Raw genomic sequence first — 24,665 nt, 5'->3', positions numbered from 1 at the left:
TTATTATATATCTATTTACAGCTTTAACAAAGTAAAGATGTTTATTTTAGTCAATAATGTTCACTTCTTTTCCCACATTGCATAAACACTGATTTCAGACAGGAGACATCCTTTATACTGAAATGACAGATTTATAAAATTAAAATTACTGTCGCTGTTACCGTATTATTTATGAAAGTTCTCTTCAGTTAACTCAAAATAAAGTCAGTAAATAAACAATTAATTATTTTAAGCAGGCATGCGGTTTGCTGAGACTTAAACGTTACCTGGGAATGTCGTCATTCAATTTACGCCCACTATCTGGACGTGGACCAATTAGATGTGGCCAGGATTCGTTTTTCGACGTCACTCGTGGACCAATCACGAGGAAGTGCGTGGAGCGGGGTTGGGCGGGCTCTGCACTGGACGGTCATTGCTGGTTGTTGCACCAGGCGTCAATAGACTCAACGTTAATTACCGGAAACAAGGGGGTGTTCCTTTCAAAATAAGAGTATATATGAGCGCTGGTATAGTACAAGAGATTACAGTTTTGCAATTTGCATTTGTAAAATGACGAATTTTAATCCAAGACAACGGGCAGTTACCACACATACAAGTATCCCTGACTAGTCTGTGTTCATCCAACAATAAGATATTCGCAGTGATGTCTGTTTCTCTGCGGTGTGTTTTGCTCTTAAATGCCACCCGGAAACATTATGTTTGATTGTTGTAAACTTGACGTGAATTGTGCTCGCAGCAGCAGCTTCAGTGGATCCAATGAGGTGACGCCGCGTTCGGGGCCCGACTGCTGAGAGCAAGCCGGTGATAAGGGGAACTCGAAACTACCAAGGGTGACAACAAAGAGGCTCAGCATTAAGGTAAAACCGGTACAACCGAGTTGGAACCAGCCCAGGAAAGTACAGTCTGTTGGTAGCCCCTTCACGGTTTCATTTGTCCCGGCTGAGGAAAGGTAAGTTGATGCCACAGCACTGTGCTTCAGTCATGCTTTTATACTGATGGTTGTCAGATAGTGAGCTAGCTAACAGTGCCTGTCAACTTATGTCCGAGCTATTTCTTTCATCTTATTATTGCTAGCTTTTTACATGGAAAGGTCCCCATTGTCAAGTTGTGTTTAATTACATTGAACGGTTAGCTGCTAAGGGTGTGACGCTAAACAATAATGGTTGTATCTAACTTGGCTAACTGTTAGCAAACACACATCAGCAACTTATACTATGACTAGCCAGTTCATCCAGGTGTCTTCCAGAAGCTAAAATACTAGAGTTGTTTTAAATGATTTTTTTTTTTAATGATGAGGGTACATCCATTTTGCATGCGTCACTGGCTCACTGGAGGCTAGAAGTTTCTATACCTTGCGTGTTCTCTCCCTTGAACAGTGTTCTTGTTTTTGATGTAACCTTACTTAATCTGAGTTTTCAGTTCTGACAACAGCATGCATTTGCACCGTTAAAAATTAAACTCATACTTTCCTGTGAGTGCAGAGTGGTTAATGCCACGTGTTTGGATAGTGTCTGCACCTATGTGGGAGGGATCAGGTGCATTAGATGTCATGGCACTACCTGGCAGTGGCACACTGATCCAATCACAGCCATATTAGCGCTGAGGAACCATGACTAAACAATGATTGGACGTGTCAAAAGAGGCTGAGTAGGATATCCCTGATTGTGCTAGCCCTGTGAAGAATCAGGCTTAGGCTGGAAGCAAAATGAGCAGGTTTGGCTTTTCATCACCTGTTCCTCTGGGGGAAGCACTGCTCCCACATAATGAATGAAAACACTGCACAAAAAGGATCTCCACAGGCAGGCCAATATACAGATATGAGCAGGAGATAAAAGCTGTTTGATAGTGATGGTGGCAGGTGATGAGGTTCCTGTACAAACATTTCAAAGCTGACGTTTTCGACACACTGGACATGGCGAATATGGACATGATTAGGGAAAGTGATAATCCATGCAGTTGATTTATATTGTGTTCATAAAATGTTTCATATGGTGATATTTACAGCTCATCATGGGGGGGAGGAAGCTGGCGCTGATTGCTCTCTTCTGCCTTGTTCTGGCAAAGTTGCCTTCTCACACAGGTAATGTGATCCATTAACATGCGCAGACCTGTTTTTCTAACATGAAGCCCTGCAACACTGCCACCTTAATGAAAACATATGCTATTGATCAGGGTTTGGAAATAGAAGAGCTGGATCAATAATGCCACTCTGCTGTAACTCAGGATCTCTGGTGTTGCCCATCTGCCATACCAGTCTTATGTATACATCTTTGTGTTTGCAGTGACTGTAGCTGTCATGTCAGTGGACCTGGGCAGTGAGTGGATGAAAGTGGCGATAGTGAAACCTGGTGTGCCGATGGAGATTGTTCTCAACAAGTGAGTATAACTGAATGGTGGTCTTGATCATGGTACGATGAGTGTACACACCTGGCTTGGACTAAATTAAACAGAGGGAAATATTTCAGTTTCCTTAAGAGCGTGCCAACTTAATGGACAACCAAAGAACAAAAGCAAGTGAAATTAATACAGCATGAAACTACATTTTATTTCTGTCTTTTCCTACAGGGAGTCAAGGAGGAAAACACCCACAGCTGTATGTCTCAAAGAAAATGAAAGACTTCTTGGAGATAATGCGTTAGGATGGGTATGACTTTTTTTCATATGTTCAAAATTTAGTTTAATCTAATAAACTTGCTCAGTCAGTGCATAATTCAAACATTCAGATTACCTCAAAATAATAATGGTCTTTTCCTTGTGCTGTTATGGTCACATTCCATGCACATTTCAGTCTGTGAAGAACCCAAAAACTGTTTATAGACACCTCCAAAGCCTCCTGGGCAAAAAGCACGACAACCCCCAGGTGGCGCTCTACCAGAAACGTTTCCCTGAGCACCAGCTGCAGGAGGACCCAGTCAGAGGCACAGTTTACTTTAAAAACTCAGGGTGAGTCTCTCTATTAGTCCCCTGCTTCATTATTTTTTTTTTCAATTTCCCATAAATGAAATGCATCCAAACGTTATTCATTTGTAATACTGGGTCTTTAAAATCGTTGGCATGTGATTCCCCTGACCTCACCAGTTCTCTACATAGTACATACAGTGATATGATGTATCTGTCTGTTCTGCCCTGCAGTGTAATGTTTTGTATGATATTCAACACAAACACTTTTTTTCATTGCTGATCATCAAAGATTTTTTTTTTCTAGTAAAAAGACTGATGGTGAGGTACTGTAGCTGCCATTAGGAAATGGTACCTGAAAATGGTACCTGGAAAAATCATATATCCTTGCTTTCTGCTTTCTTTTCTGCCAGAGAAATGCAGTACACACCTGAGGAGCTCCTCGGGATGGTGCTCAATTATTCCCGTGCACTGGCTCAGGACTTCGCAGGTCAGTTTGCTCATGGAAAAAAATGCATCAATGTTTGACGTTTTAGTGAAGCATATTCATTTGTTTTCTTCCTCTCCTCTTAATCTCTCCAACTCTCAGAACAACCAATCAAAGATGCAGTGATCACAGTCCCAGCCTTTTTCAACCAGGCAGAGCGCAGGGCAGTCCTGCAGGCTGCACAGATGGCAGGTCTAAAGGTTCTTCAGCTAATCAACGACAACACAGCCGTGGCCTTGAACTATGGGGTGTTCAGGAGGAAAGATATTGACAACACAGCTAAGGTGCCCTTCCAGCATTACTCCCAAATACACATGTTAAACAATCAGTCTGCTGATATTCTGTATTAATCAAATCCCACGTGCAGACCCAAGGTAACAGTCAATGTATCCAATTCTAACCAGCAGTGTTGTGTATCACAGCCTGATGGCTCTTCTTCCTCTGAGACATAGTGCTCCATTGTTGAGTCTCACTGTTGCACTGAGTGACATGTTCCTTTATCACCATGAACACACTACAGTTTATTTTAACTCAGTCCCTCATACATCGTCCTGCTACCCCAAATACTCACTACAGCACCAAATGTGGATTCATCCGCCACTGAAAATAGACCCCAACAAATGCACTATTTTCTCCTGTTTTAAGTAACTTTTGCTTAAAACTACAATGACCAGCTATTTTAGAAAATTACAGAGCCTTTTAAAAAAAATTAAACTATATATTTGTGAGCTGTTTTGGTGTTTTCCAGCCATTTGTTGACAAATGCATATCCTATCCTTGAATGTATTTTACCATTTAGAGGAGCACTTGATAAGAATGTTGTATTTGATGTTCAGACTGTTTAAAGAAGCTTTATATTTATAGACTATATTGACATCATTTATCTGTAACTGTGGTGGAAAACAGGCTCAACTGATAAGTGACCACAAATTGCTGAAAATTTGATCTTTTTCCCTTTCAGAATGTGATGTTTTATGATATGGGCTCAGGCAGCACAACTGCCACCATCGTCTCTTATCAGACAGTCAAAACCAAGGAGTCCGGCACCCAGCCCCAGTTACAGATCAGAGGTGTTGGGTGAGTCCACTACTCCATGAAAGGGCATTACTATTGACAATGCTTCTATCAGCTAAGTGTTTATTTGTCCAATGAAACAGAGAGACCAGCCTCTCACTATCAGACCTCTCAAAGAGGCTTTGAAATGTTGAATGAACTTGGGGGATGTGGGCGGTTTTGGGTGGGCTTTTTGGGCGGTATTATGTATGTATTTTAAAAGTAGCTTTGCCTTTAGTCTACAGTTTTGTTATGTAGTGTTATGAGTTTTATGTGCATCTGTAATACAAATAGATACGCAGTTGTCAATGTGAACTTTTCTAACCTACACACCTACAGTGTGCACATTTAGAAACTGTTTCCTTCTGGCTTTTGGAGAGACTTGGCCCTCTTCATCCTGTATGAAACTCAGAAAACAGGAAGACGCATACAGAGAACAGACAACACACACAACAGACTGAGCTATCAATCTCCAACTGAAGTGTAGGTAGTTGGCTGACATCAGAAGAAGCAGATAGGCTGCCTCCCAGAAAACTCTGGCACCGATGGGCAGGCCATCACCTTGCATGGCAGCTCAGTTACCATCATTGTGTGATGCGAATTGTAAAGCGCTATGAAGGTTCAGAATGTGATAGACTTAAAGACTGAGCTGAGCAAAAGTACAGATGGTCTGTGGGGAAAATAGGCTTAAAGAAATGAACCCCAGATAAGGTCTACCTGACTGAAATGTTGCAGATATAATTAATGGAGCTAATTAACAGTGTGTGGGGTTTTTGCCCCAAAACAGGCAACAGTGGGTGTATGTTTCATTTCCACTCATCATCTCATTGAGTTTAGAGATTTAATACCCACAATGTTGTTTCATGTTATCCTGACCTGCAGTGATGAGTATGAGTGTAAAAACATCTACACTGTCAGGAATAAAAGATGCACCTATAGTCACCATCTGTCTGTTAGTGTGGTGAACTGTCTCTCTTTGCTAGAAGCTCTGTTTTAATTCCAGAGTGAACATTTAATTGTGTAAAACATGTGTTCTGTATCTAATAATAATGTTAGGCAAACGGATTCTCCTGATTGATACTTTTTCTATAAGGTAAACTCAGTACTTTTGTCCCCTCCAGGATCCTGTTTGATGTATTTCTCAGGAATTGTTGAACACACATTATTTGCTAATCTCCTGTGGTTTAAAACTATGACATGAATGGCCCAGGAGCTGGTGTGGTAATATACATTCAGGCCACTGACACTTTAGAAGTAAAGGTGATTGAGTCTATCCCCAGAAGGAATTAAAGATGCTTTATACGTTTGTCTTTGAGTATAAAAGATATATTTAATACTTCCTGGTTTTGATTATTGGCTGATTTTTAAATTTCCAAAACTACACTTTAAAATTGTAATTTAGTTCTCTGACTGAGGTGTGCTTCTTTTGCTGTGGCTGTAGGTTTGACCGTGGATTGGGGGGCTTTGAGATGGACGTACGACTTCAGGACCATCTGGCCAAACTGTTCAACGGGCAAAAGAAGAGCAAGAAAGATGTAAGGGAGAACCACCGGGCAATGGCCAAGCTCCTCAAAGAGGCCCAGAGGCTCAAGACGGTGCTTAGTGCAAATATGGACTTCATGGCCCAGGTGAGTCCAGGAACATAAACCTGCAACCTTCAGTCCATCTCTCTAAATGTGCGTCTCACATTAATGTTGTATATCAGAACTAAAACCTCCCAAATGTTGCTGTGTGAGGAGACAAGTCCAAATAATCTTAACATTTGGATGCAGTACCTTTTGCAATGAAGATGTGTTGTTTTTCTTTTCTTTTTTTCTTCCCTCCAGGTGGAAGGTTTGATGGATGACATTGACTTCAAAGCTAAGGTGACCAGGACTGACTTTGAAGAGCTGTGCGCTGATCTTTTCGAAAGAGTGCCTCGCCCAGTGCAGGATGCCCTCACAGCTGCAGAAATGAAGCTGGTCAGTATTCTCATAGGACGACTCTACAAGACTCATGAAGTCCAGCTTGGTGTCACACATGACCGGTTAAGATGAAACTTGTGATCCCTGCAGGGAGATTTGGCTGTAGGTCACTGCAGACGCAGGATACAGAAAAGTTAAAATAACAATAGGAAATGAGTCATATTGACAAAAGGCTATAGACTCCTGCATACACATGATATGGGATTGTCCTGCAGTCCATCACTTACTTGAAGAAAGGGATTGTGTAGGCAGTAGATATTTTGCCTGCTTGTCCTTCTGTGTACTAGGGTTAGGCCGATGCAAAAATGTTCAAACCAGTTAGATTCTGGATATCATATTTTTCCACTAGGTGTCACACATGACTCATCTACTTCCAGGTGTAACATAATAAGAACCCATGAAAGATGAGTTTTCCAGACACGTTCCTACTAAATTGTTGAAAATAAAAGCCCTGTTAAGAAGTGAAGGGTTTCTGTCTACTGAAATGAATACAGGAAGTGTTGAGTTTGTATGAAAAGCGTAATTTTACCTTGCTAACATGGCAAACAGATAAGCATGAGTAACAGGGTTGTATTAGAGTTATATTGAAGAGGAAATGATGGGGTCATTGTTAACCTTCCCGCAATGTATTTCACAAGCTGTTAGGAGCGTACTGTGAAGATGTGGCTGGAATCCGGTGTCTCACCAAGTTTAGTGACCCATCAGATTCTGTGACTAAACCCAAACCATGATCATTTTTCCTAAGCCTGAGGGATTAATTTCCCATTGGGTCACTGAATCTGATGGGTCACAGATTTTGGTGTAACACCTGTCTGCTCAGTTGTGATGCGCACTCTCAGTGTTTCCCATTAATTAAGGAGACCATGGCGGCCTGCAGTCTAATTTGCTTGTTTCAGACCTCTAAAGTTGGGTTTTGTGGGCGCTGCTGTAAGCTCGCACGCTCACACACTTTGGCATCCGACTTGAGACAACCACTTTTCTTTTGAGGTAACCACAGTAACTTTAACTGTCTGTTTCTGTCACTCGTTTGTGAGAAGGCGAATAAGCTAGCTGCGCCTCAATTTGGTGTGCACATTATTCAAGCCTTTATGGTAAATCCACTGAAACAGACCAGAGCGAGCTGACAGGCAGGTTAGCGACTTTATCCTGTCATTTTCTCTCTTTACAAAGACAAGTGTTGCAGTATGAGAGTCCTACCTGAAGAGAGGCTGTGACGTCTTCATGTTACGCAATACGAGAACCACATACAAAAGTATTTATGAAGTTGGGTCGGACTTGAATTTAGCACAAGGATAAACATGTGACCAACATCCGGTTTTCAAAACAAGGTGTCTGTACAGTATGGAAATAACAAGATTAATTGGATTATAGTGACAGAAAGTTTTTAACATTTTACATGTGTCCATTAAAAGTAAAAAAAAAAATAAATAAACAACAATAAAATGCTAGGGAAATAACTTATTCTATTTTCTATTCTTTGATTTAGGGTTGCTAGAAAAACATTCAAAAAGTTTGTTGACTTTTGTTGCTGTTTCATCACCATTTATACTGTATATTACAGTGGGTTTATGATCAAATGGTTTACTAGAGCAAAGCACTGTTTACAAGAGTGCAAAATCCTTCATAGATTTTGCACCAAATGAATGCATTTAACAAAAGAACAAAAATATAGAAAATATACAAATTTTTCTTCCGGGGGGGCATTCCCCTGGACCCCCCGAGAGGGTCCGAGGCCCACCCAGCATAGTCTCTTATGGGAAACACTGGCACTCTGTTAGATGTGCTGAGAGAGCTTCGGCCTGCATTTCCCATACTAGTGTTAGACTGAGTCACTGTAAAACAATTATCGATCCATTTTGATGCATCTTTTTCTATCCAGGATTTCTGGATAATTACAAAGCATTTCATTTGCAAATTAAAACAAAAAAGAAATGTCTCCTTATTAGCTAACCTCAGTTCCTCTCGGTCACCATCCTTTCCTCTGCTCTGCAAGCTCTCACCATCACTTTCTGCCTGCTCGCGCTCTCGCTTCACCCACACATTCGCTATACACATTACGCACTCCTTTTATAACAGCAGCACCTGTCATCTAGATGGCCTTTGCTAGCCCAGCGTTCACTGTTACCGTGCTCGCACAGTGTGCGAGTGAAAGTCATTAGTTGCATGTTGATATTAATGATTGTGTGAAATCTTAGTAGTAGTGCTACTATTCAACATCAGCTCTGCGTTGAAAGAATATAGAAGCTATGTCAAGGTACTGTAAGTTGTTTGGGGGCAACACTGGTCACTGTTATGTGTACACCACAGACTGTCCAGTTGCTTCACTTCTGAGTTCTGCCTTTAGCGTTTTTCTCAACATTATGTTCATCAATTTACATTTACAAAATCCATTTTTGACATTTGTGAATCGATTCAGAATTGTCCATGACCATGAATTTATTTATTTATTTTTTCCCGCACCCCTATTAACGTGGTGGTTTATGTTGTCACTATTGTGCTGGTTTATAGTTTTAACCGTTAGTGAGGTGGCTGTTACATTTCTTGAGCCCAGCTGTATTTTGTATTACAGCATTTTTGAGTTCTTGTCCTCTGTGTTGTGTCATCAAAGGGTTGGCATTGCTGAGAACTGCTTCTTTTCTATTTGCTTGGCCAGAACATTTTACAATGACAAACACTGGTTCAGTCTGTTCTCATAAAATCAAACCAGTTTAAGCTTGTACATGGGACCAGGCCGGCAAAACCGGCACTGTTATACTAAGGAAAAAACATGAGAAATTTTAAATAAAGCGTATAAAGTAATGGATGTTTGTATTACAGCTGTGACTCTGAGGTCTTATATTTGTGCCAACAGGATGAAATTGAGCAGGTGATTTTAGTAGGTGGCTCCACGCGTGTCCCCAAGGTTCAGGAAGTGCTGCTTAAAGCTGTGGGCAAGTAGGTGTCAACCACTGAGATGTCACACTCATCTGAATAACTTTCACTTTCAAAAATGAGCACAAATAACTACATTCCTCCACAACTTCCACATCGTGTCCACACTGACTTGTTCAGAGAAAACTGAGATAAAGCAGGTGTGGTTTGCTTGAGAATACCTGCAGTTGTAATTGTGTATTTTTCCATGCAGAGAGGAGCTGGGGAAGAACATCAATGCAGACGAGGCGGCAGCCATGGGTGCTGTGTACCAGGCTGCCGCCCTCAGCAAGGCCTTCAAGGTCAAACCATTCCTGGTTCGAGACGCAGCTGTCTTTCCCATTCAGGTCAGTGCAGGACATTCACTACCTCATGCTGCTGGAGACAATTTTAAATACCATCGCTTCAGAAAGTCATTGGTTGACAACAGCTTTGTTGAGAAAAGAACTATATTAGTTGTTGCAATAAACGTTTGTGCAGGACAAAAATGAAAACAGGATGCAAAATTAGATGTAAACATACCATGTCAACACTAACCACATGTGATTTCACTCCACTAGGTTGAGTTCACCCGCGAGACTGAGGAAGAAGGTGTAAAAACACTGAAACACAATAAACGGATCCTCTTCCAGAGGATGGCGCCCTACCCCCAGCGCAAGGTCATTACATTTAACCGCTACAGCGATGACTTCGCTTTCGACATCAACTACGGCGACCTCAGCTTCCTGAGTCAGGATGACATCAGGTTGGATAACTGCTTGCTTTAGCATTTTTTGCTTCCTGGAGCTCTTGATAAAGTTTGTGCATGGAAATTGAATTGCATAAGCAGTGTTAATGACGTGTCTTAAGAAAAGGCCAACAAGGACAAACCAAAGTTTATATTATGGCATTTGACTTGACTTTGGCTTTCAAAAAAGTTGAAATGTGTGAACCCTTCTAAGTTGTTACCTGTCACTGTATTCTCTCATGACTTGAATCTAAGCCCTGTTCTCCCCTCCCCTCTGGTTTGCAGTGTGTTTGGCTCTCTGAACCTGACCACTGTCAAACTGTCTGGAGTAGGCAGCAGCTTCCAGAAGCATGCAGATGCAGAGTCAAAAGGCATCAAAGCCCATTTTAACATGGATGAAAGTGGAGTGCTCCTGCTGGATCGGGTCAGTTCAGCTTATTGAACATTCACACACTTTGTTTGAGTGTTTTACCTTCTGTCATGTCAGACTTACTGGTTGGTCAGTGAAGCTTATTGAAGTCCCAGCCAAAAACACTTAACTCCAAGAAAATGTGCTTAACTCAAAGGAGATTAATACTAGTGAAAAACAAACATCTGAGGGTTTATGCATACCTAATCACATAATAACCTGCACAACCTCCAAATCATTTGTTAAAATGTTTTGGGTGGAAATTAATACAATGCACTAACAACAAACTCAGTCAAACAACAACATATTGGCGGTCTGTCAGTATATTCATCACATACTTGCAGAAAATGATTGGAAAAGAAGCACCAGGCTGTAGCTTATATAGTATAAAATGTATAAATGAGGGATATATTTCAAATCTTTTGTTTTATTGTTATTATTTGTTCCAATAAATCAAGTTAGCATTTCATTGCTTTTCATCCACAGGTGGAGTCTGTCTTTGAAACTATTGTGGAGGAGAAAGAAGAAGAGTCAACCTTAACTAGTAGGTTTTGCAATCATATATCTGTAACTTCAGTTGTCCAAAATGTATGTTCAGTTTAGAAATGTGGCACTTCAGGCCCTGTTTTCATGGAGGCGCAGAGACCAGTGCGGCAGCAGTTTTGTATTATCCTGACCTTGAACTTGGCTTTGCCTGTCTGTGTGGTATTTGGTGTGCACGATGCCAGCTGAACGTCCTGATGTGTGTCAGCCATAATCGATGGACAATGGCATCGTCTATCCGTTCATCTACCGAATTGTGTGAAACCAGATAATGAACATACACAGTCCCCTCCAAAAGTATTGGAACGGTAAGGCCAGGAATACCAGGAAATAAAAGCTGAAATTCTGAACTCTTGTCTCATACTCATCTTTAGATCTTAAACCCAAATGTCTTCAGTGAACAACAAAAACAAAGGGGTTTACCTTACCTTTCCAATACTTTTGGAGGGGACTGTATTCTGGGTATTGAACTTGCCGCCCCTGGTCCACCTGGTTGGTTAGACGTCCTTGCCTCCTCTCCAAGTACATTTCTTTTAGCCCTCTGATCCACTATGATGCATCGACAGCATTCCACTTTTATTCACCACTGTTCGTAATACAGGAACAGTACTATGAGATCTTTCAGAAAATAATGCATGTTTGTGTTGTCGTCTTGCTGATTCATGCAATACTACATCCTGTTTTAGATATAGGTTAATGCATAAATGAGCCTTCTTGTCTTTCAGAACTGGGAAACACAATTTCCACCTTGTTTGGAGGAGGATCTTCAGAACCAGCTCCAAATGTAACTGAACCTGTCCAGGTACTTGCAGTTCTATACATGGCACAGTCCAGTCAGTTAAACTAGGACTGGGCAATAAAACAATAATGATAATTATAGCAATATAATTATCCTCAATAACAATATAATAAATGTTCAATATATCATCAATAAATATTTGGTTTAATTAATTTGAATCACATATGAATTGTCACTTAATTTGTCTATTGAAATATACATTTTTCTTTGAGGAAAAGGGACTGAAAAAATTTAATATTTGTTAAAGATTTTGTCACAATAATTTTGAATGTTCGACCTCAGATCAGTTAAGTTATCCTCTGTTTGGTATCAAGTGTTTGTCACACTCACGTAAAGAAACGTTTAACCACAATTAACCTGGTTTCTTCCATTTTCACTCAGCAGCAAAAATCAGCCTTTAAACTTGAAAGAAATAATAATTTATCATCAGACATTTATCGTGATAATTATCGATATCGAATGATTGAAATGCTTTTATCGTGATAACATTTTTGGCCATATCGCCCAGCCGTAAATTAAACATACACAATTATATGAATATGTTTATTAAGAAAATACAGTAATGCCTGTATGAACTCTGGATTTCACACTTCAGGTAGGTTTTAGAACTGCAGTGTATATAAAAAGTCTACACAGCCCTGTTAAAATGGCAAGATAAATTATGTCAGAACTTTTTCCACCTTTTTAATGTGATCTATAATGTGAACAATTTAATTTAAAAACAAACTAAAATCTTTTGAGGGGGGGGAAAAATGAAAAATAAAAACCTTTCAATAACCCGCCATTCTGACAGGGGTCTGTAGACTTTGTGTCCACTGTAATTGATGAAACTGAATGTGTCCCTGACTTCTTGTGTCCAGGATGAGGAGGAAGTGCCTCCAGAGTCTGAAAAGGATGGCGAGGCCCAGAAGGATGAGGCCCAGAAGGATGAGGCCCACAAGGATGAGGCCCAGAAGGACGAGGTAGCCAAGGAGAAACAGGACGATTCGGAGAAAGGTGCAGGTGAAGAGAAAAGTCAGGAGAAGACAGAGGAGGCAGGCAGCAAGACTGATGCCAAGGTAAGATCTGTTACACGTAATGTCTCTGAGAAACACATTGATGTGAATTCAGTCTCTGTGGAGTGGTTATATATTTTACACAGCACTTTGTGAAAATCTGTACTCAAGAGATTAGCAAGTCTCAATAGCAGTATCGATAAGCTCAAACCTTATTGATTTTTGGGTTTTGAGAAATTTTGGAACTGCGTCTCAATCCCCATTCCTACCTGGTAGTGAAAGTAACCATATTTCTGCTGGTGAAGGAGGAAACGGACGGAGAGAAGTCTGGAAACACTGAGGCAGAGAAGGATGTGGAAAAGAAGGCAAAACCTCAGAAAAAGAGCAAGATCTCTGAAGACATCGCAGTGGAACTCGTCATCAATGACCTCCTCGACCCTACTGCAGATGATGTCACTTCCTCGAAGAAGAAGTAAAGCAGCAATTGTCATTCTTTTTAACTGTTGTGAGGTTGGGTTCTCAGTTTTGGCGTCTAAAACAAGTCTTTGGATCTTTTCAGGTTGCAGGATCTGACGGACAGAGACTTGGCCAAACAGGAAAGGGAAAAGACACTTAACAGTCTGGAAGCTTTTATTTTTGAGACACAGGTGAGCAACAGAAGTGAAAGTTCTGTTTTTCAGCTTTATCTTTATCGTGTTTTATGTAAGGCAATTTGTAGTTGCCAGTGCAGTGTAAAGGGAATATGCGCAAACATTAATCCTAGCTGTTGAATCATTTTAATGTAAACCACCAAGGCACCACATCACCTGTGCCTCTTCCCAAAAACACACAAAAACAATACTTGCGCTCTTTCTCCAGGACAAGCTGTACCAGGACGACTACCAGCTGGTGGTGTCAGAGGAGGAGAAAGAGCAGATCTCTGCCAAGCTGAGCGAGGTGTCTGAATGGATGGACGAGGATGGCTACGCGGCCACCACAAAGCAGCTGAGAGAGAAGCTGTCTCAGCTGAAGAGCCTGTGCAAGGACATGTTTTTCAGGGTGGAGGAGCGACGCAAATTGCCAGACCGCCTGGCAGCCCTAGACAGCATGCTAAACACCTCCAGCTTCTTCTTGAGGTCAGTGTTGGAAGGAAGGTGGGAAGCAGCTGGAGGATTTTGTGGTGGGTCAGTTGATTTGTATTGACTCTATTTTTATTTTTATTTCAAAGGAGTGCTAGACTGATTCCAGAAGATGACCAAATCTTCACTGAAGTTGAGCTGAATATGTTAGAAAAAGTGATCAACGAAACAACGGTAGGTGGTGGTTGTCATGCTGTCATCACACTGCTGTGGAGGATTGTCACCTTATTCATTTAGTTTGCTTAAGAGGGACTCTGCCCATGTTAGTATTGCTCTTCAGTGAAGTTGTGGACCTTGCAAAAGACAGATTATAATTGAATGGTCTGAATTTTGGCTACAGAGGCTGGGATATCCTGACTTTCAGTCTCTAGTAATCTAGTGATCTAGTATATTTCCATAATGCAGCTGAGATAGCCCTGATGACAGGTCTATGACATCTGAGTAATTTTCTCAGACTATAGAAAGGCCCTCCTGGAGCCACAGAAGACATTTTCTAACAGTCACAGGCTGTAGTTCTCCTTGTACAGAGGAAAATTACCTAGATGTGTAAAATTGAATCTCTCTTGCAGACGTGGAGGAATGAGACGGTAGCCGAGCAAGAGAAACGCTCTCCAAAGGAGCGACCTGTCCTACTCTCCAAGGACATAGAGTCCAAACTAGCTCTGCTGGATCGAGAGGTCAACTACTTGCTCAACAAAGCCAAATTTGCCAAGCCGAAGGCTAAAGCCAAAACCAAGAACAGCACCAGCTCTGATAAAGGCAGCAAGGCCAACAACACGGCCGAGGAGAAAGTCATCCCTCCCACAGAGGAGAGCACGGACACAAAGAGTGGTGGGTCAAACACCAAAACCCACATTTCTGTTATTATACCCTTATAAATATGAAAAAGAATTACAACTGTGGATTGGCTTAAAATAACTTGTATGTATTTTTTTCTTTCTGAAACAGAAGGCCCAGAGGAGGTGCCGCCTGGCGAAGCCCCGTCCACTGAGAAGAGCACTGTACACGCAGACCCGGACAGCCAATCACAGCCCACAGAAGAAACAACAACTACAGGTCGGTCTGCTAAGCCTGTTGCTGATGATTCCGGAGAACTTTAGGGGGGTGGACAAAACAATTCAAACACATGAACACACGACAGTAAACTACAGGCTCAGAAATCTCCACTGTACTGAATGAATGGGACATTATATTACTGGACTAATGTTTCGCAGGTGGGGTATCAGTCGGTGAAGGAAATGTACTTGTATAGCACCTTTCTAGTCTTCTGACTTCACTCAAAGCCCTTTAACCTACATGTCATATTCACCCCTTCACACACACAGAGGCTACCTTGCAATGTGCCTTTCAGAAAGAAACTACTCATTCAGGGTACTTCTCAAGTCTCTGTATTTGTCGTTTCCTTACTCCTCGATCCTCACTTGAACTGGAAGTTGTTCCTCTCCGCCATTTTGCAGACCGTCCCAAAGCTCTTATTTGCGCTCCAAGGAGCGATCTCTGAGGAGCTATGAGCGAGGATACACCAGTGCATCCTTCGCGGAAGTCTTTTACTGACCGTCATGCTCCCTTACTGGATAGCCATTATATAGATTGGACACTGCAGCTGATCGGACTGATCTGATTCATCACCACAGATGACATTAAACTCAAGTGTATCACTGCAAAGAGTTAGGCTATATTTGATTTGTTTTTATGATTCACTGTCTAGTTAAAATCTGAGTTCATTGTAGGTCTGAACAAAAAAGCTCCACACACAACTTTCTTCATTTATTAGAAAGAGTATTCTTTCTTTTTTATTTCTCCCATCTACTTTTATAATGGAGACAGTTAGAGAGAGTCTGTCGGCAAGAAACACGTTTTACATCATTTACCGTCACTTCTATTCAGTCTCATGTGAGGCTGGTCATTCCTGTGTTTAGTCAATGACAATAAAACATAGTGAACAAGTTAAGAGTCGGACAAGTCACTAAACTGCACTCAAGTCTCTAATGAAGCAAGCAAAGGAAAATAAAACCTGCACATCCAGCCATCTCACCCACTGCTTCTGATGAAAGCAGCCGGTGGCTCAGCGCGTAAAATCAGCTGATGAAAGAATGAAAAGTGCTACTGCTCAAAAAAATAAAATAAAATCATTGGATAGATATGATGGAACGCAGTGATCGATCGGTGACGAGTGATGTGACTTTGAAATAAGATGTATGCAGTAGTGTTAGAGGATATCTGAAGAGGAAATGAACAGAAAGCCTAAAACTGAGTGTCGACTTTGATATGAGTTGCATCATTTCAATTTCCCTGAAATGTTTAGCCTAATAAATCCCAAGACACCATGATCATATTCTGGCTTATTCAATAACAAAATCAGAATCAATGAATATAAATGGAGATAATATCAGCATTGTGCCAGTAGAAATGATCCTTTGCCTCTGAGCAGGACATACAGTAACATATAATTATTCATATGCAGGTAACAGCTACAGAGAATCATGCTGAGCTGCACTGATAACTGTGAGACTTTTAGTGCCAACACACAGTGCACATGTGTGCAGACACAAACTCCATGAAAAGTCTCTACAGCTGTTAGAGCCGACTGACAGCTGATCCAGCTGTGATCAGAAACTGATGGCACTTCATGTGACGCTTCAGTGGAAAGGACGTCTCATGTCTCTAAAAACACATTTCCTCGTTCCTTCGTTTCCAAAGACGCAAGTGAGGGAAACGTAAATGCAATTAAGAGACTTGAGAAGCGCCCTCTCACACTTTTGTGACTTTTCCCACAGATGATCTGATTAGTGGGCAACCCACTAAGATCATTCATCCTCCAGGGTGCTGACTCAGAAAAGACTTTGATATTTTTGTCACATGACCTGTAATTAACTCCAGCTGCTATAATAAGCTCTTAGTTGACAGTGCTTATTATGTACAAATAAAAAAGCGTATAACTACTGCAATGTTCTATATAGTAATTTGCACATGGAAAAAAAATATAAATTCAAAAGATTTGGATGTTTTTGTCAAATAAGGAACATAAAATTCTTAAACAAGTTGGTCATAGAAGGTAAAATTTGTCAACATGTAATGCTTCTGTTTATCCACCTGTTCAAAATTAATAAATATTAATTAATAATGTGATGTAATTTATTACAATAAAAGGTTGATTTACGTTCTTCTCTCATCCAAAGGAGCTTATTTACATTTTGACAAGTTGCACACAAAGTTGTACCCAAAGCTAAAGCACATGTTTCTCCTACTGACCGTTCAGATGTGAAATGTCACAGCGCTGGCTTTGCTATAAAAAATGACAAATAATATGGATGTCTTACATTACAAGAATTATTAAATTGCCTTTGGCTACAAAAGTATTTGGAAACATCAGCAGAGAGAATAAGATGACAAGCCAGGTCTGCATTTTTCCCTCTTTCCAGGTAAGGCCTTTTCAAATGTTAGAGCGATTCCCTCTCAGCTACCATAGCAACAGGTTTTCTTGTGTGTCTTGTTAAATTAGTGAACATGGGCTTGAGTTACTCAGCACTTGAAGCCGTGGAGAGGAAGGGGAACATACTCGCCACAGAGCTTAGGGTTTTTCTGTACCTATGAAATGAGCTGATATAATCCCACATCCACACAATATTCATTCTTTCCTTCTCTGTCTTCATCTGCAGGACCAACAGAGAAGGCCCAACTTGAAAATCACATAGAGGATGAATTATAACAGCTGGAACTGGGGGGGAAATCACTATTTATTGACAGTGTATAAATGTTCTAGTTCCTTCTCATTCTGTGTGGTTTGTTTTTTTTGTTTTTTTTTGTTTTTTTTTTTCCTTTGGCACGGTTTATTGAACTGCCAGAAGCTGATTGGATAAGGATTAAAGACCATTTATCTTGTCCCTCTTCCTCTTCTGTGCTGTTCATCTCTTTTCTTTCATGGATTCTGTAAGCAGCGGACACTTAAACATCATGGAGAAACAGTTTAACAGAAGTAACTCCCCACACTGGTTCTGTGCTGTGATAGTTTCAGACACAATCCCTTCTCACGTCAAACAAATGATCACATCAATGCTGATCCACAGGGACTTTTAAGCAATGCTTGGCCGTATTGAAGTAACTATATGGACCGTTCACATGAGTGGTTTGTCATTTCATTTCCTGCTTTGTCCTTTGCACTGTATCCTCAACCATGGTGTTTTGCCGTTTGTCCTGACACCTGCTCCTTTACTGACTTTTCATGGCCGCTGTGTAAGTGCACTACTTAATGGTGTTGGCCACAGCGGAGGGTGAGAGGTGACTTAGAGTACTTTGGGGGATTTTTCATACATATGATTTTTTTTTTTTTGTTTGTTTGCTCCAATCCAGAATCTATTTGGCCATATAATTTGTGGGTATATATGTTGAAAACATGATTAAAAAGTGGGAGCAAACCTCATGTACATACAGTGTGTTTAAAGTACAGTCGGTTGATTTAAATGGAAATTGAAAAACATCTGTTATAACTATGAATCTGTCCTCATAACTATTGATGAGGCAGCGTTGTACAATATCAATTTCATCATTGTCATTTGCAGGGCAGAACTGCAGAAGTCTAAAATTCAGGAAGGGGAGATGAAAACAGTGTTGTTTCTAAACTGTTAATAAAAAGATCATTTTGTTTTTATTTGATTGTCATTTTGTTAACAGCATGATTACTTAATCTCACTTTGGGTTTGGTGCACTGAAGCAGACAACCCAGGGTCAAGCGTCTGTGCCAACCCACTTCTATCCTGTTGAAGTGTCCTTGAACAAGACTTTAGCTGTACCTGACCTGGCTTTTAGCAGACCCAGCAGAGGGGTCAGATGGCCTTGTTGGCTGTTAGGCTCTAACTGGTCAAGTATGTGTTTCTAGTTTGTAATTTGGGCTTTCCCTGTAGTTCACTGAGCTCCAGAAAGACTTTACCCAGAAATTACATTTGTAAAGTAAATATATTTCACACCCACTGAAATACGTGACCATCAACATCAATCACAAATTAAGCTATTTCTTATCCTTCAGTTGTTGTCCAAATAGTTGAAGTTTTTTATGTATTTTATTTTTTTTAGAGCAATCTATTATACATCCTCAGTTTTCACTAGCATTTGTAATAAACACTAACCTCGAACATGGAATACTTTAGTGGGGCTAACTTTTTACAAAATTGCATAGTCGCTGACACTAAAATGTTTTATCATAAGATTCATATCTATACCTCCATACCTAAAAATGTGAAAAAGTAGTTTGAATGTTGCTATGTGCATTGTGATTTCTGGATTTTTATTTTTTTTTTTAGATTATGTCTCTCACAGTGGACATGCACCTACGATGACAATTTCAGACCCCTCCATGATTTCTAAGTGGGAGAACTTGCAAAATAGCAGGGTGTTCAAATACTTATTTTCCTCACTGTGTGTGTGTGTGTGTGTGTGTGTATACATATTATTTTTTTTATATAAATATATATAAAATAATTGAGTTTGACTGCATTCTCCGATCAGGTTTATGACCAAAGAATCTGTTAGGAAAATATTGGCAGCAACATGACATTACGCTGAAATATTTAAGGCTGTTAAACTTGCTTTGAAAGCTGTCTGACCCTCGTCACTCTTCTGGGTACAGATTTGTCTTGTTGAAGCTGATGAAGTTCAGGATTTGATTACTTCTAAAAAGTAGTGACAATGTGGACAAATGCATGCAATGGTAGGAGTATTAGGATCGATTTCTGAAGTAAATTACCACCCTGTAAAATTCTGCAGTCAAATCCTACTTAAGTCTGAGTACAGAAGTATTATCTGCTAAATGTAAAAGTATCCAAAGTAGAAGTATTTGAAAATGTAAATGTATTTCAAAATGTCTTTGTGTGAGTGATGAATTGTTATAAATGACATTAGCCCGATTTGATTAATAGTGATGCAACATTTTATTGTTGAAGCTGGTTGCAGTGGAATACTACTTTATATACAGTTCCCAAAGTAGGGACTGGGTCCCTCCTAAAGGTCACAATAAAACAATAAGGTTTTTTTTTTTGTTTGACCTCTTTGGGCCTAAACAGTTATTTAAATGAAACCATGTGAGAAATTTAAACTTATTTGATGGAACTGTGTCTTCTGTAAGAGGTCAGAAGCAAAAAAAAAAAAAATGGTTGGGAACCACTATTTTAATCTCTAACAATGCAATGCACTGTTTTTTTTTAAATAATATTATTATGTATAATGTACAATCTTAATCTGAAAGGTAGCCAGTAACTGCAGCTGACATTTCCTTCCTTCAAGTTCCCTCTGAAATGTAGTGGTGTAGAAATAAAGAGTGGAATGAAATGGACATTTTGAGAACCTCTAAATTGTGCTTAAGTACAGTACTTAAAACTAACAAAAATTTACTTTCTGCCACTGCACTTAATTACAGGTGTGAATAATTCTAAACTGATAAAAAGCATCAGAAAACACCTTTTAAAAACTAAAATGCTGTTAAGATTCATATTGTGAACACGCGTATGTTTCATACACAAGCCAAACAGTAGGGAACAGTGATTTAATCTTTAGCAATGTGTTGTGTTTCATAAACTTATGTTTCTTTGTAAAATCTCAATACACATATAAAGTAAAAGACAATTAAATACTACGTAAAGTACCTCCAAATTGCACTTGAGTAAATGTACTGGGTAACTGCAAGATAGCCACCAGCAGCGCTGTCAGAGAGTGAGGCCTGACATCACACTATGCCCAGCACTTAGCTACTGTATGTAGAGTGAAGCTCACTTTGCTGTAAATGATGAATTGATAAACACATTGGGAAGCTTTACACATTATACACTCCATAAATTTGCCATAAATTTTAAACCCTGTGAGCTACATTACATATCACCCTGCTTTAGTAACAAATAATCAATGCCCTCAGTTCTGTTACCCAACATCTGTAAAGGGAATACAAGTGCCTAAAGCAGTGTGCAGAACTTTAATAATAATATATGAGTTATGAGTGCAGTTGTTTGTCTGACTTCTGTTGGCAGGTGAGGATTTAACGTGATATCACATAAGCATCCCCAACAGAGTCTCATTCATGTGTCCTTCCAATCTAAATGAAATCACCAAGGCTGTATTTGAAAAGATTAGAGTATACAGCTTTCTTGTTTTCTCCCTCTCTTATGCTTCAAGGAACCTATGTTGTATCTAAAATAATAGCAACAATTAATGCAAAAGTCAGAGAACTCCTCAGTCATTTATCCCAATGCTCCCATGGTATTATAAACCATACTACATGAGTAAATGAGACAGGACAAGGTGTCTTGACCCTCTGTCACTGTTGTGGAAATAGATTTGTCTTCTTGAAGCTTACTGTATATTGGAGTTGTACTTCTGGTAAACAATGAAAGCCACCAGAGTAAGACCAATAACTCCAGCGATTCCTGCTGTAACTGAAATAGTCAGCACGGTCCTGTTCATATTAGTCTGCTGAGCACCTGGGAAGAAAAGAGACACCAAGGATTGATTAGAACATGAAAAGCAATGATGAGAAAGAGCATGATGGAAATTGTACAACAGGTTTATGTTTGTAGCTACAAATAAAACCCAACTAAACATAAAGTCTGCTCTGACTTTATGTGAGCAGTTTTATACTAGACTCGGTTTTCACAGCAGCAGGTGAGCCGCATGTGGAGGAGGCTTTCTGTTAATTACCGATCGAGACCACCATGGTGTGAATGACATCAGCACCAACCGCTGTGTTCACTCTTGTTTTACCTGCTCCGTGCTTTAAAATATCCAGCACGTCTTCTAACTTAATACAAGAAAGCTTTTCTTTCTGTGTTTCTCTGCAGGTGTAAATAGTGAGCGTTATGTCTTCTTCACTCCAGTGACCAAAATAAGCTACAATAGATAGCATCGTCTGTATTAAAGAGAAACAGTTTATCTGATGTTCTAAGTGAATAAAATAACCCTGCCAGCCTTACTGGAGTCCCACAAATACTGAAGCGTTGAAACTTTCTCTCCCTCTGGAGAGTCGTGTGTGTCAGGGGCATGGTCAGGGGGAAAGCAGGCAGTGGACCAAACCTCTGAGGCAAGGGAGGGGGGACTCAAAATGTTTCTAAACTTAAATGGGGCAATAAAAGTTTTTTGCATTTGTATTGTTTTACTACTTACACAAATATTTTAAGTATATATAGGCGATTTCCGTCTATGCTTCCAGCAGAGACTGAAGTCCTCTTGGATCAAAGCCCACCAACAAAGTGCTGACCTGCAACTTCTCTCCCCGGGACAGGCTCCAGCTAGAGGCCTCCGTTTCCCTTTACCAGGTGAGGATTCTTTGTCTGACCCTTAACTTTGGACAGATTACCTACTACTACATCTATATGGGTAACCAAATGACGTTGTTGTCCAATCTTCATGCCATGTGTTTTGTTGATAAAAATACAATAATACAGTGAGTGAACTCATGTTGGCAGTGTATGCATACCTCCAGATGTCATCAGATGCCCTGCAAGAGAAAAAGAAAAACCCTCAGTTCGTTCATGATCAAAAGAACCCCCTAGTCAACTTGACAAGTATGATTCAGGGTCTGTGTACTTGGCGCCAAGAGATTTTCAATTTGAAATAAAAAAACTAAAATGAAAAACGTCTTGTTTCCCAATTACCACTGGGACATGGAGAAACAAGGAAACAAGGAAAATAACCCATTTTTTGTTTTGATGTGAAAAGACAAAAAAAGGGTAACAGCCTGTGATCTGAATTTCTTTTATATGCTTATAAATGGAAATTAGAATTTCAAATACGTGTGTATAAATCGCTTACTATTGTAAGCAGTAAGTGGTTGTATGCCACATACCTGGAAGTCAGGAGTTTGCCGATGTACATCTATGAGACGGACATAAATATGTTTGTATGTGTTTAATATGTTGACGAATGTGCAGGTTTTATAACAGAAAACAGAAAAAATGGGATGTCTTGTGGGATATAACCGCTGTGCAGGGACTTGTCAGGGACTTCTGTCCTGATAGACAACTTGAAGTTGTATTTTAATTTCCGATTTCCATCTAAAAACACATCAAAGACAATCACATAACAAGATTGTTTTTCATTTTCCCTTTTTTAATATAAAAATGTATGGTAACCGGAGAACAAGCTGTTTATCGTTTTTGTTTTTTTCATTTCTAAATTAAAACCCGTTGGCCGCCAAGCACATGGACCCATCAGCATAAAAAGACCAATCAAATTCTCACCGTTGTCTAGGCGGGTAGTGATGGGGCTGGTAGTGGCCATGTCGCTCACTGTGGTGCCCTGGTTGTCATTGACGCTGCGGCGCCTCTTTGAGCTGGTGCAGTTCTACAGGTGAATTGGGCGATTATCATTTTGGTTAGGACATTGTTTTTAAGCAATAATAAAGTACCCAGAATTTGAGAAGTAGCAGTTAAATGAAGAACACTGCTGTTTGCCATACCAGCTTTCCATGAAAATACACTAACTACTGTACGTTAAAACTACATCTAGATCCATAGCAAGATATGATTTGTGCAGCCCAGTATCCCAAGCAATCATGTCCACATTGGACAAATCTGCACCGCACAATTTACATCTAACACAACTGTTGAATGGAAGAAAGTGTGCCCTAAATATATCCATGTAGAAAGTAAGGTTATGGAAAGTGGGCCTGTCTGACATTCCCATCCCATAACCAACATCTTTCTATAACCTTAACCAATCTGTAGCTGTGATGTGTAGATACTGTAGAAAGCAGAATTTTAAAAAATGGACAGTGCAGAATACAATATCTAAATTATTGTTCACAGAAATATTTGAATTTGTGAAGTGTTGCACCAGAGGAGGCAGAATCAGACCTGAATGAGGTTGGGGCAGAAGGACTTTTCACAGAGCCTGGCGGCACAGTGTATGTAGTAGGTAGAGAGAGTTGCATTTGTGTTTTGCACAAAGCGGAAAGCCTCGAATGAGAAGCGGGCTTCCTGCCGCTTTCCGTTGACCCCCATTATCATCTGGCTATCCCAGGTACACCTTGAGGAGAACAGATTTGTCCCGTCCTTTAGAGTTTTTGACCAAGTTTCAGTCTACCAAAAATTCTGATATTCTTGTGTTGGGAATTCTTGTTTGCAAGTCAGCTTTTATTAGAGAAGAATGTCTCAGGAAGCTCAGCAGTGTTCACTGAAGCCCGGTCGGGGGGAAACTGTCAGTCAGTGAACCGAGCAGACAGAGAGGAGAGACAGTCTTACTTATTGTTTTCGAGTAAATAGCTCTCTCATAAATGGCATTGTTCCATCCAGTTTTAAACATGATGTGGTTCAGTCTAAAATACTGGAGAAGGTTGTTCTTTCTCAGCTCCATTCATTTTCACTTTCAGTCAGGTTCCAGAGTACACCATAGCACAGAAACTATGGTTGGTTGATACCAGGGTTGTGACGTACTGCTGACGTATTGCGGTAAGCGTGTCGACTCATTTCCGTTTCCGGTGCTTGTGTGTTGGTACCGTGTTGTGCTGCTCTCGCTAAATAACAGTTACATTTGTTTGATTACAGCGGCCAACTGTTCGCTAAACACTTATTCTTTACAGTAATTTTGCCTAAGCACTCACAGTTCTTTCCATCTTTTAGTGACTGCTGTTCAATCTCATAGTTGTTCTAAAGTTTTGGTAGCTGACGCTACAGTACTTTAGCTTAGCCGTTAGCGACTTTAGCTTAGCAGCTAGCGATGGCTTCTCCTTCTCCCTCTCTCTCTCCTACTTTCTCCTGCTCGGTGTGTCAGATGTTCAGTTACT

The 24,665-nt window shown here is 40.2% G+C and overlaps 1 protein-coding gene across 3 annotated transcripts; it reads left to right on the top strand.

Annotated features, from left to right (window-relative positions):
* Window positions 1–695: 695 nt before the first annotated feature.
* Window positions 696–18,551, top strand: hyou1 (hypoxia up-regulated 1). 3 transcript variants are annotated; one of them, XM_046040216.1, is made up of 25 exons: window positions 698–949; window positions 2,005–2,080; window positions 2,283–2,376; window positions 2,566–2,644; window positions 2,789–2,943; window positions 3,312–3,388; window positions 3,488–3,669; window positions 4,347–4,462; window positions 5,880–6,066; window positions 6,265–6,399; window positions 9,254–9,336; window positions 9,527–9,550; window positions 9,590–9,659; window positions 9,873–10,057; window positions 10,325–10,463; window positions 10,935–10,992; window positions 11,717–11,793; window positions 12,651–12,848; window positions 13,091–13,257; window positions 13,345–13,432; window positions 13,644–13,900; window positions 13,993–14,077; window positions 14,473–14,734; window positions 14,852–14,959; window positions 17,563–18,551. In XM_046040216.1, exons 2-25 carry the CDS (start codon window positions 2,011–2,013, stop codon window positions 17,610–17,612), a joined length of 2,946 nt encoding a protein of 981 aa, XP_045896172.1. In that variant the 5' UTR covers window positions 698–949; window positions 2,005–2,010; the 3' UTR covers window positions 17,613–18,551. The 3 variants fall into 3 exon arrangements, with proteins under 3 accessions (XP_045896171.1, XP_045896172.1, XP_045896169.1); XM_046040215.1 differs by having other exon boundaries at window positions 696–949; window positions 9,527–9,659; window positions 13,094–13,257; XM_046040213.1 differs by having other exon boundaries at window positions 700–949; window positions 9,527–9,659.
* The last annotated feature ends 6,114 nt before the right edge of the window (window positions 18,552–24,665 follow it).

Source organism: Micropterus dolomieu, linkage group LG23 (genome assembly GCF_021292245.1).
Source record: "Micropterus dolomieu isolate WLL.071019.BEF.003 ecotype Adirondacks linkage group LG23, ASM2129224v1, whole genome shotgun sequence".
Lineage (NCBI taxonomy): Eukaryota > Metazoa > Chordata > Actinopteri > Centrarchiformes > Centrarchidae > Micropterus > Micropterus dolomieu.
Note: the sequence above shows the minus strand (reverse complement) of the source record. Positions and strands in the feature narration are given on the sequence as shown.

What these genes read in the sequence shown, in the direction of transcription:
- hyou1 (XM_046040213.1), top strand. Translation starts at nt 2,011, where the DNA reads ATGGGGGGGAGGAAGCTGGCGCTGATTGCTCTCTTCTGCCTTGTTCTG. An exon ending in GTTTACTTTAAAAACTCAGG is followed by an intron (nt 2,944 to 3,311) that starts GTGAGTCTCTCT and finishes CTTTTCTGCCAG; the next exon opens with AGAAATGCAGTACACACCTG. An exon ending in AGAAGAGTCAACCTTAACTA is followed by an intron (nt 10,993 to 11,716) that starts GTAGGTTTTGCA and finishes CTTGTCTTTCAG; the next exon opens with AACTGGGAAACACAATTTCC.